Source organism: Chionomys nivalis, chromosome 9 (genome assembly GCF_950005125.1).
Source record: "Chionomys nivalis chromosome 9, mChiNiv1.1, whole genome shotgun sequence".
In the NCBI taxonomy this organism is placed as follows: domain Eukaryota; kingdom Metazoa; phylum Chordata; class Mammalia; order Rodentia; family Cricetidae; genus Chionomys; species Chionomys nivalis.
This window is the reverse complement of record NC_080094.1, coordinates 11483010-11495843: the sequence shown is the minus strand read 5'-3', so window position 1 is coordinate 11495843 and position 12834 is coordinate 11483010. Positions and strand designations below refer to the sequence as shown.

Genomic DNA, 12834 nt, shown 5'->3' with positions numbered 1-12834 from the left:
TGCAATTAGAAAATGAAATAAATCCCTGGAAAAAACTGAACATGTTAGGAGGTGATGGATGTTATACTGAGAAGGCACGGTGTGTGTGTGTGCAAGTGTGTGCACGTATGTGTATGCATGTGTTGTCAGATCAAAGGGTTATTGACAAGTTGACACCTGAAAGAAGCCAGGGCGATAGGCCAGTCACATTTTCAGGCCTTCCCTCTTTTAAGCAAAGTGAAGCTACCAGCATGGCCCCTCCAGGTCCTCAGACTCTGAGATTCATATGGCTCGCCTGGAAACATTCTCCCATGCAGAAGGGACAGCCAGAGCAAAGGCCCTGAGGTAGACATGTACTTCATGGACCAGAAAACTGACAGAGAGCTGGTGTGTTTGGCAGGGAAGGAGGGAGAAGACAGGAGACACAGAGGGCAGAAGTGCCCTCTGGGGGGGAAACAGGGTAGCAGCATTTGGTGAGTGAGGTGGACATGTCTGAGAAGCAGGAAGGAGATGATAGAACAGGAGGCTCTCGGTGAGTGCAGGGGCAGGAGATGAGGGCCTGGCAGGACTTACCAAAGACTTTGGCTTTGTGCCACATGTGATTGGGGGCCTTGGGAGCTTTCCGAGGACACGGTGACATGCCCAGATTGACAGCTTGACAGGAAACCCTCTGGCCACTGTGCTAAGGAGAGTCTGGAAGAGAAGCAGGGCAGAATGGAGGAGCCTGGGGGAGCTGAAGTCATCAAGCCATGGGCGGTGTGGCTGGGGAGGTGGTGTTGAAGTGGAAGGCAGATCCCAGTTCTGGAAAGCTGAGCCCAGAGGACGCACCCACCCGCCATTTACTTCAGCATTGCTTGTTACACAGGAAGGTCAGAGCAGCTACAATGCCTGGCTATAGGAAAACACCATTACACAGCCTTGTGGGAGGACTCTTGAGTCTCTTATGGGATGAGTCCCACAATGTACCCAGTGAGAATGTGAGGGGCAGGGAGGGCTGGCCACCCCCGTATGTTTGTGTGTGCGCAAGCACAGGTATGTGTCATGACCCTCTCCATGAAGGACTAGAGCTGTAGACAAGGATTGCATCCGGAGATGGAGGCCTGAGGCAGGAGGGATATTTTGACTTTGATGTTTGATCCTTTTCTAGTGGGCCTCAACTGGAGGTAATTTTGCCTTCCCTCCCATTCTTCACCTCGCCCCCACCAAATCCTCAGCTGGAGATGTAACTGCGGAGGGTACTCTTGGCATCCCAGGATGCTGGGATGCAGTGTGTGCCATCATACCTAGTCTGTGGAATGATGGGGATAGAATCTGCATGCGAGGCCAGCACTCTACAGATGGAACCACATCGCCAGCTAGGTGGAGAGGCTTCTGAGCTCAGCTTCCAGTCCCAGGGGAGAAGATGTCTGCAGTTGAGGCACTGTGACTTTCGTCACCCCGTGCAGCTGCTCCTGACTTTCAGGACCATAAAACGCACAGGAAAGCAGGTGCTCCAAGTTGCTAGGCACTGGGGTAATCTGGTCCATCGCGACTGGAAACAAATGGATAGTCTCGATCTTGGTACTCAGGGCAGAGAGCCTAACACTGGTGGCTGTTTCTGGTCCATAGTTCTGTTCAACCTATAAGCTGTGTCTGGACAAAGACTGTGGTCAGTCTGTGGCTGTGGTTAGCCTCTGGCTGTGACTGGCCTGTGGCTGTGGTCAGCTTGTGGCTCTCTGTGGCTGTGGCTGTGGCCAGCCAGTGGTGTGGCTGGCCTGTACACGTACCTCTGGCCAGTACATGTAAAAGAACTAGAATTCATCATCATCAACACTTAAAAGCTGACATCTCTTGTAAAATATACAGCTTTCTGATTCCTTTTCATCATTATTATTTACTTACCTATTTGTATGTATGTGAGAGAGAGGGGGGAAGAAAGGAGAGATGGGGGTCATGCTACAGCATGACTGGAGAGATGAAGTCAGAAGACAACTCTCCTTCCACCATGTGGGCCTAGTGGTCAAATTCCGGCCACCAGGCTTGGCAGCAAGTACTTTTACTCACTGAGCGTTTTGCCAGCTCCCTATTTCTGGTTCTTGTAAGATGTGGCAGGGCTATCCTACGTCCCTAGGAGATAAGAACCAGATGGACAGCATGGTGGATGTGTCCTCCAGCTGGCCATGCCCACCGTTTCCCTTATTCCTGGAATCAGATGGCTTTGCACACCTGCCACCCTCTTGGCCCTGGGGGTTAACGCTGCTACCATCTTTGGCTATTGTTTTGTTTTGGGTCTGTCTCCTGGAGCACAGTTGCCTGGAGCTCTGAAACTCCGGCTTCCACTCCCAGGAGTGCTGGGTGACAGGCACCACCTTGCCTCATCTATGGGAAAGCATTTTCATGGGGAAAAGGTGCCTAGGTAGAGCAGACATGAGAGCCACGTGGCTCTGGGTTTTGATTCACGGATACAGTCCAAGAGCTTGTGTACCGGGGGTGATAAGTCAGTTGCATTTTCATGCTCTTTCTTCCAGGGAACAGTGAAGCTCCCAGCACGGACCTTCTAGGTTCTCAGACCCTCAGTCTTTCTTACACCCAAACCTCCTCCCTCTCCCACCAGGAATAAGCCAAACACCACCAGGCTTGTTTTCTCCGGATCTTTTATTGAACGCTGCAGACTTCATTAAGGGACCATTTGCTTGGAAATTCTTAAACATGTGAACGTTTTTTTTACAAGACAGGACAGCAGCCGGAGGTCACACAAGGGTCACAAGTCCATCTCACCACATGCAGAAGACAACACTGGGATTTGATTGGTTTTCTTGTGTGCACACTCATGTGCATGTATGAGCACATGCACACCAATGTACATTGTCACATGTACAGGAAGGACTAGAGCCTTCCACTGGTGAAGGTTCAACAGGACCCATGAACACAACCGGAAGAAAAGTGGCTGAGGACCCTGGTGGATTATGGCTAATATGATTGGCTTGGCCCCCTTGGAGGGTGGGGCAATCAGAATGGCTTTGCTGGCAGAAGAACCCCAGCCTTACGCTATAGGGTCCTGGGAGGGGCAGAGGGTCTGAGCTGATGGGATTGGCATGCTTGTCAATGTAAGCGAGCCTTTGGGGCTCAGTTAAAAGGAGAGACCATTGGTTCTTACAACTCAGGAAATGAGATCTGGTTACAGATACTGGCTCCCATCTTCCTGCCCTTGTCAAGTCCCAGACCACCACCTACCTTGGACCCTTGGCTTGAACTACTGGATGTCTACCATGGTCTCTGGGACCTCCCTGTGAACTGAAGTAGAACAAGCAGGAAGGCAGCAGGTGCTGGCCAGTCTCAGGGCAAGAGGCTCTGAGTAGACCATGGCCCCTATCAGTTCAAGGCTACCAACCTCAAATGTGTGCGTTACTGTGACTCCAGACACAGTCATAGAAGACATGGGATCAGCAGGGGCAGTGCAGAGAGAAAGGAACTCCCACTCTTTTCTTCCCAGTTAGCAATCCCGGAGCCAGGTAAGGCTCCTTTTTACTACGCCCCCATCCACTTCCCACTCCCACATCCATGTTCCCCCAAACACAAGCCAGATGATCATTGTGTGCCACAGGCTTCTGGTGTAGAAAAGGGGGGCTCCCTGACCTTTAGCTTAGACCCAAACCGAACGGACCTAGAGAGAAAGAGGATAGCTTCCCCCCCCCAGCCCCGTACTCCTTGCAGTAAAATCTGGCTCTTGGGTGCTGCTGGTCTCAGAAGTCTCAGCCCCGGGGAAGCCCAGAGGCTGGGAGCTGTGCAGTTGAGCTAGACCCTTAGGGTCCCTTATGTGCAACCCTGTCCACCCAGAGCTTTGCCTAGGGAGGCAGGAAGTGCGTGAGCTCTGTGTGTGTGGCTTGGAGCACATCTAAGTGGGACGGAATTGGGGATTCCTTACTTTCCCCCCAAGTGCACTGTAACTGCAGCTGAGTGTCTTGGGCAACACCTCTGTGGGCTGAGATTTTGGAAACTGGTTTCTGTTTAATTCAGTTTTAGAAGAAAGTGATTCAGCCAACCTCGGCCTACTGGTCTACCTTGCCTTTCAAAACCACTGAGACCACCTGGGCTTGGACTCCCTGGAAGTTCACATGCCGCCTCCTCCTTACCCATCATGCCCAGCGAGGAAGAGCTCACCAGCTCTGTGTTGAGTGAAGGTGAATGGCAGGAGGCAGGTCCTTTGGGGATGGATGTGGGGAGCAGCCTCTCTTCTTGGAAGCGGCTGGAGCTTTGTTTCTTGAAAGCAGAAATTACGGCTACCTCAGTCTTTTTTATTTTTCTGAATTTGTTTTGTGGGTAGAGATCTTTGAAAATCTTGACTAGGTTCAATATTTTATTTAACAGGGAAACAAAAAGCCCTTTTTGAAATGGCGTCTTTTGGGATTGCCTGGGCAGTGGGTGGCTGGCTTGTGGGGTGATCACTGCGTCTTTTTGGTGGGCACAGGATCTAGGGGAGGGGGCTGAAGCACCATGCGGTGACCAACCACAGGTAGGACTCTGTGGACTGACCCTTTGCTGGCCAGGGAAAGGGCCAGGTGAGTGACTGACAGGGTCAGGCTTGTGAGTTGAGTCCCCTGCTGCAACCTTCTTGTTTTGGTGCCTCCTGGGATGGCCCTGATCCTATAACCTTAGGTCCCACTAGCTGTGCTCCAAGACCTTGTCTATGTGGCCTGAACCTGGGTCCAGAATGTTCAAGACACCTATGCAGATACCGACATGTGCACATAAGGCCATGGACAGCAGCACGCGCCGCGCACACACACACACACACACACACACACACACACACACCCCAAGAAAGAATTGCTTTGAATTTCCAGTCCAATTTTGCGATTATGCCAGGGCCCATTTGTGTATTATCTAGACTCCCTGTGAACACCTGCAATACAGTGGATAGTCAGGAGCTCCTTACCCAGCATGCATTGCATTCCATGAGCAGATCAGCTGACTTATGAGAAAGTGCTCACTGGCTTTGAGTGGAAATTGACCAACTCACATTAGGTGGCTACTCTCTTGGGCCAACTCCCTGCCCATGTTCTCCTATTAGCTTTTAGATTTCTTCAGTACCTTGGCTGAGGAGGACAGAGGTAGGGCTAGACGTGGAGAGGAGAGCTCACTTGACTAACAGCCCCTTCCAAATTCCATTCAAATTGCCGTTTGGAAATTTCTAGAGAAATTCTACCGCAAGGAAAGAGGATATTAGCATACCCCCTCTTTCTTGGGAAGACAGCCAGTGTTTACTTATCCGGGTAGGAAACCTGGGAAATAACAGGACAGTACTTTTTAATTTTGTTCTTATGCAAAAGTTACACACACACACACACACGCACACACTCACAAACACAAAATCTTGTCTGTTTTATTTGGCTCTGGAACAAACCAGACTACCAGGAATTTTAGGGTTGGGGAAATTGATTAGAATCACATTCCAAAATAATACATTCAGGAACGAACTGGATATAGCTCAGGGGTCAGGCGCTTGTCCGACACAGCCAAGGCCCTAGTTAGATTCCAAAGACCACAAAACAGAACAAAACCAAAGGGAAGAAAAGAAAATCCAACCACCAGGATAATGAATTGTGTTTGGGTTAGCATCCTCTTGGGGTTCTTTCAGTTGGGGATGTCATCACTGTTTGAGATGGAGAAGGTCCTGGCTCGACCCAAATCTCTGATGCTGGTGAAGGGGAGGCAAGCAGGTGACCTGTTGAGCACAGGAGGCAGTCTGGTTGGCTTTCTTTGCTGTCCCAAGTAGGTGACTGATGGAAGAACCTCATGATTCCACGTGGTGTCTGCCCATCACCTGCCCCCAGGCTCAAAATCGCCTCACATATGAATGTTCAGAACTGACCAAGGACTAGAGGTTTGGAAAAGCAGAAGCTGGAAAAATACTGAGGCCCTTGCCCCAAATTTCACACTTGGCGCTGCTGGGAAGGACTGGGCAGGACGATCGCAGCTTTGGGCTGCCACGCCTCAGTTTTTGGCTAGAAGGCTGTCTGGTCACTGGTTTTTGGTAAGACTGTGAGAAATGAATCAGAGACGCAGCACATTCATTCTCTGAGGTTTGCCAGAGCCTGCACATGGTCCCTGCATCCAGCTGGTGGCCCTGGGAAGGAAGCAGGATGGCGGAGATGGGGACGGCCTGGCCAAGAGGGACTCAGGAGTGTTCCAGAGCTCAGTGATTGCCGGAAGCAAGTTTGCTTGCAGGAGGGTCTTGGTTCCAGTATTTTGGGGAACCAGAAAGCTCGGTCCTTTAAGATCCTGGGAGGGTAAGGCCTGAGCTCCTGGCAACCCAGGTCCCAACTACACCTCTGTTTCACCTGGCTTGTTCCTGAACACCTGGATTCTTAAGAGTGACAGCCAGGGGGACACAGACCTAATGAAGAAAGACACAATGCCCCCCTCCCCACTGGGGGGCCAGGAACTCAGTCTTCTAGGATGTCAAACGCCAGTCTTTCCTCACCTCCAGACAACCAGAATCCAACAGAAGAAAAGAAAAAAACAGCCCAAGGGACAGTGGGAAGGAATAATGGGGAGCAGAAAAGACCAGCTATGCAAATGAGCAACGATAAAACCCCCAAATATTACTGTTACAAAAGAAATTAGACTAAATTGTCCTATTATAAATATACTAAAAATACATATTATATATATATTTTATCTGAACAAAAAAAATAGACTACTCTGAGATGTGTGGACATCCTAGGATACAGATGCTTCTAGAGCCAGAAACAATGGCAACAGAAAATGCAGAGGTAACTCTTATTTCCAGGTGTGCCCAGGGCTGGTTTGGGTGGCCCTGGCCTGGTGACATGAAAGCATTTGAGTGTTGTCATAGAAACAGTAATAGGTTAGGAAATGCCTGGGGCTGGAGTGTTCCAATGTCCTTCTGGCGACCTGGGAGTCCCCCTCATTCTTCTGCCAACTTCTCAGCTACTCAGGCACAAAGCACATCTCCGAAGAAGCATGCTCTAGAAGCTCGCCTGTGCAATCTTTGATTCAGCGCAACCTGTGGTTTCTTTCCTTGAGAAAAGTTGGCAGAGAAATAAGGAAGAGATATTTCTGTATCTATATCTATCTGTCTCTCTAGTTATATAGAGGAACCTGGCTTTAGGGATCCTCGTCTGTGATGAATTTTAAATATGCCCTTGCTCATGGACTAGATACATTCCAGCCATGACCAGAGCCAGACAAATGCATAATAATTACAAAAGTCGACAGTACATTACAGTTGTATAGACGAGGATGCTGTTGTGTCTTGTGTGGTTTCTTTTCTTCCTTCTTAAAAACGTGGATCTTCTCAGGAGAAGGGACCAAGATGAGGCTGCAACTGTGGAACACAGAGGAGGTGGACCAGAGGCAAGGCTCAACTGTTGGGAGGGAGCAGAGTGGGTCAAGGATGGCTTCCTCATGATTCGGGTATTTCCTCTCTCCTCGATGACCACCGTTCTCGTCTTTCTCTCTTTCTCCTCTCAATGTACTTAAGATGGAACCCCAGAGAGAAATCTGCAGTCTGAGACCTGTTGTTTTGGGGGCATCAATGGTGGAAGGGTGGAGAGGACTGATCTGTCCTCCCCTCTGGGTGCGCACAGCTGCCCTATGCCTTTTCTGATAATGGGATGGACGCTGGAACTCGAGTTCCGCTGGGTTCTTGACAGTCCTGTTGGCTTCACAACTGGACCATAACTGAATCTCCACCTCCAGCCCTTGGTGTTATTCAGGGCACCTCACTTCCTTTGCTCCGGTTGGCTCAGGACAGGCGGAAATGGACCACCAAGTTCAGGGGCCTCTGCCTCCACACCTTTTCATGACTGAGAACCATCTGTCAGATTCAACATCATCTTGGTGACCCTTCTCCAGCTTCCCCAGTGCATGTAAACGCAGGTACCCATGTTGGGTGTGTGCGGAATGAAACTCGGTTCCTTTTTAGCAGGCGGAGGGCTGGTAGGAAAGTTCACAGTACTGACTTGAGTCACATGGGGAGGAAAAGCTGTATCCCACGGCACACACACACGTGAGTGGGGAAGAACAGAAACAACAACAACAAAACAAACCAGCAAAATCCAAAACAAAGCAGAAAACATTTACGCATAGTTTACTCTGAGTTGATGAATTTCTATAGGAACTCGGTCGGACTCTGTTTATTCAGCTGGGAAGGGGTACTCTGAATTCCTCCTTCACTGACTCTGTAAAATGCTACTTTAAGGTCAGACAAAACGCAGGAGGAAGGGACAGCCAGGTCCTGCACGACACAAGGCAGAAGGGGCCTTTGGTTACAAGGAGAAGTCGCACCAAGTGTTTCTTAAAAAGAAAGAAGTCATTTCTCTTCTGTACACCTGCCTTCGGCTTAACCAACAAATGAAATGCCTTGATTTGAAGAAGGGGGCGGTAACTTCCTTCTGGCTATATATGGCTATGTTAAGACATGTTTACTTCCTGATATGTAAAATAGACTCTATCATCAGTAGGAGTTTTTACAGATAGCTCTAAAAATATCTGAATCGGAAATCACAACTATTTACTTTTTATCAAAAAGCATTTGTTTTGTTTTCCCTGAATTTTCACATTTGTGCTGCTGGGTGACATCTAGGGTGATGGAAAAACAAAGAAGAGACATGAGCGATGGTGAGCGGAATGGCCCCATGGTCACAGCAACAGGCCCCCAGCACCAGGCCGAGCTCAGCAGGGGGACTCCAGAGCCTGTCTCCAGGGCACTGCTGGACAGGGTGACCTTCACTGTCTACCCCTTCGCTTCTGTTTTGAGAAAGCTCTGAGGCCTGCGAGACAGTTGATGTCTCGGTCTTCTCCAACCACAGCAAATGCACCCTCCAGAGGGAGAGCACCCTGGTCCCCCGAGATGCTGAGAACTGTCACAAACTGTAGAAGACACTTTGTTTAAGGTTGATGTAATAACCCTTGAGCGTTCTACCTGTGACAGGTGGCCTGACCTCAGTCATGGGAACAGGAGGCAGAACATTGGGATGTAAGTGTGCTGATGGGTGGATCATGCCATTGAACTGTTGGGCAGACCAGCCATAAACTATACTGAGGACAGGTGATCAATACCATGTCATTGCTCCATCAGGAAGACACACGCCTGTCACTGTTTTGAGGACAGAAAGGAGGACACTACAGCCTTTGGGACATTATCCACTACCGCTATAGTAAGAAAACCACATTGCTCCATGTACTACCGACAGGCTGACCGATAACACCATCTTTACTGATAGACAAGCCATAGCTACAGCATTGTGCAGACTGGTGTCACTGGGTTACAAGTAGGCAGGACAACGCCAGGTCAACACGCTAGGACAGGAAGACTGACACCAGGAAGTACGTCAGAACCTCTAGGGATACACACGGGTACTTATTGCTTTTGGCTGTGCCGTCTGCCTAGATGACTGCGGGAAGGAGCGTCGGGCTTCCAGGACAGACAGAGACACAGAACACACAATGGCTGGTTGACAAGAAAGAACAGTACAATACCCAACCCCCAGTTGCTGCGCCCTTCTGAGACATGTGTGTCTCTTTCACACGGGATTTTAAGAGAGCCCTGCCCCGAGGGCTGAGGACCCCTTCTGACCCATGAGAGATGAGGGGTGATCCTGAGGGGCCATGGAGGAGCCCCGGACTCTAATGCGGTGACAGTGAGAACCAGTGTGGCCAGAAAGGGGCACGAGTAACACCCCAAGTGCAGGGCCACCATGCGGCCCATGGGAAATAGTGCTTGTTTTAAAGTGCAAGATCTTGACACTGTCCCTGGTAGAACCTAGATTAGAAAAACATAAAGTGCTTTTTATTAACTTATTATTATTTTTTAGTTTGAATACCACAGGAAACAAACAAAAGAACAAAAACAAAACAAAACAAAAAAAGAACTTCTCTCATAGTAGGTATGTTCCTATGTTCCCCGCCACAACGAAAAGTCGTCAGAAGCCTGCACAGGGCAGTTCAGGGAGGGCTCTGTTTTTTTTTTTCTTTTTCTTTTTTTTTCATGTAGAAAATGAAATTTATTATTTTTTACTGCCGTTCTTCAGCCACACAGTCTCTTTGAATAATCTATCTTGTTTGCATATTTGGCGCTCACCTATCTTTTGAGTTCAAGCTAGTGCTGTCTGGAACGCTCATTCCTGTGACAGGCCCTAAAAGCGGTGGTCTGGTTCTTCCCCCTGGCTGCATGCCAACCGTCTGAACCCTTCCTCGGTTGCCAGGTGGGCAGAAAGAATGGAGTCTGAATTGTCAGCTCACCCTGACAGCGTCCTAGAATAAAGCCCTGGGCGCCACAGAATACTGACTCATTCAAGCCGCTTGCCTGGTTACGGGTTATGCGCTGGGACCATGGCCGATGGAGGAGAGGATTCCTCATGATCAAAGTGTCCCCTGTACCCTTCTAACAGCACGGCCTTGCCACGGAGGGCAGGTGTTCTTGGAGGTGGCTAGGCAACGCCAGTACTACTTGGTCAACCCACTCTTTCGCTAGCAGCCCCTTGCTCCAATGACCTCATCCAGCTGAAGCCACCAGAGATGGAGATGGCGCACTCAGAGGTTGGGAGAGCCTCAAGAGGGAACTAGGAAGTGGGTGGCCTAGGCTAGGTCTTAGTGGCTGTGAGCGCTGATCATTTCATCTCGGGAAGGTGCTGTTAGGAGGTATGGTTCCCGTGGCTCGGCTGGTTATGTGTCCCATAGACCTGTCATGGCTCTCGGGGTCTCTCCTGTTGTTGGAGCTCTGCGGGGGGCCTTGTGTCTCTGAGGTCATGTAGAACTCAGCGGCAGCAAGCCAAGCATCCCCCTCCTTGATTTCTCCTGCAAACTCCCCTCTGTGGTGGGCAGCTCAGATGCTCTGATCCCGAGTGCTCCCGTGTGCTCCTCCCCCAGGCAGCATGTGTACGTCGGGGGAGGTGTGGTTCTCCAGCTTGCACTTCTCTTGAGCTCCGGGGCCTTTCCCAGTCAACCCTTCTGAGGAGTAGACACAGTTCGGCCTTAGGAACTTAGGGGAGGTGGGCAAGGGGGAGCTTTCGAAATGATTCTTCTCCGTTCTAGTTCCGATGCTGAACTTGGGGCTGGTGCTCCCGTGGATACTCTTGGGAGGACTGGAGTCCACGCTGTAGAGCGGCTGTCCCTCATCATCTGTGTCCGTGTCTATGTACTGGTGGACGCCCGCCTCAAAGTTGAATGCTATTGCTGTGTGTTTCTCGGGGGAGAGAGGGGGTGTCCTGGCACTTGCTGTGGTGTAGATGGAGGACTCTGGGCTCAGCACAGGCTTGTCTAAGAGTGAGGCGCACTCCAGTCCTGCGACCGCAGCTGCTGCACCCCCCCTGTTCCTAAGAGGGTCGTGGTACATCCCCAGAGAGGGCAGCAGCGGGCTGGGATCGCCCTCCATGAAGTTGACCTTGAGCGCTCGGAGCTTCATGGGGTTGTTGGTCTTCATAGAACTCCTGGGACTGTCAAGGAGGAAGCCAGAGCGGCTGGCCTCAGGAGTGGGGTTGGCCTCAATGAGTCTCCCACCACTGGCACCCAGAGCCCCCCGCCAGCCTACCTCTGGAGCTGTGCTGCCCCCAGCCTTGCTGGGGAGGGAAGCCAGAGGACTGTGGGAAAATCTGGTGGCTTCAGGGAAGTCCGTGGCACAGCTGATGAAGCTGTCAATGCTGGACATGCTCCGCATGTCGATAACGCCTTCTGTGCGTGTGGGCAGAGGGGCCACGGGGCTGGGCATACTTTCCATCTCCAGCTCCTCCTTCGGCATACTCTGCGGCGCCATCTCCTTGGTATTGAGGATGGGTTGGGACTGCGTCTTGGCCATCTTATTGTACATGTCTTCCAACTGCTGGACATTCAGGTGCTGAGGACTAGAAGACGATCTGGCCTTCTCCGGGGACCCCTGCTCCTTGGTTTCAAAGGACTTGCTTGAGCTGGTCTCAGATAGTGCCCTCTTGGTCCATTTCCACTTGTTGGGAGACAGGTGGTTATCCTGCACTTTGTCCTTCTTAGCCATGCTCTCTCCGTTTTTCTCCACCACGATGTCCATCATCTCGATGCTCCGGGCGAAGGCATCCTTCATGTTCATGGACACAATGCTGCCATTCCTCTTGGCTCTCTCCAGAGCCTCTCTCCGCTTGATGGCTTTCTCCTGCCGCTTCTGCTCCTTGTAGAATTCTGAGAAGTTATTGACGATGATGGGAATGGGAAGGGCGATCACCAGGACCCCAGCGATGCAGCAGAGGCCGCCCACGATTTTCCCCAGAAGAGTCTTAGGATAGATGTCTCCATACCCAACGGTTGTCATGGTGATAGTGGCCCACCAGAAAGAGGCAGGGATGCTTTTGAACTTGGTGTCATCCTCATCCTTCTCGGCAAAGAAGACCAAGCTGGAGAAGATCATGATGCCCATGGCAAGAAAGAGGATGAGCAAGCCCAGCTCGTTGTAGCTCCTGCGCAGTGTGAACCCCAGGGACTGGAGGCCGGTGGAGTGGCGGGCCAGCTTCAGGATGCGAAGGATGCGCATGATGCGGAAGATCTGGACCACACGGCGCACATTCTGGAACTGCAGCACACTCTTGTTGGATTCCGTGAGGAAGATGGTGACATAGTAGGGCAGGATGGCCAATAAGTCAATGGCATTGAGAGGGCCCTTAAAAAACTTCCATTTCTTGGGAGAGGACAGGAACCTCAGCAAGTACTCCATGGTGAACCATGCAATGCATACCGCTTCCACGTGCGCCAGCTGTGGGTTATCCGTGCTCTGGCCAAACTCGTCCAGGCTCTGTAGCTCGGGCAGTGTGTTGAGAGACAGGGCGATGGTGGAGAGGACAATGAACATGATGGAGATGATGGCCAGGATCTGCAGGGAGAGGAGAG

The 12834-nt window shown here is 50.8% G+C and overlaps 1 protein-coding gene across 1 annotated transcript in view; it reads right to left on the bottom strand.

The window, feature by feature from the left end:
- Window positions 1-2608: 2608 nt before the first annotated feature.
- Window positions 2609-12834, bottom strand: part of Kcnb1 (potassium voltage-gated channel subfamily B member 1) — an 89502-nt gene continuing 79276 nt past the window's right edge. Inside the window, exon 3 of the mRNA XM_057780786.1 lies at window positions 2609-12817. Coding sequence (XP_057636769.1) covers window positions 10811-12817 — 2007 coding nt within the window. The 3' untranslated portion in view covers window positions 2609-10810. The remainder of the gene's footprint in view (window positions 12818-12834) is intronic.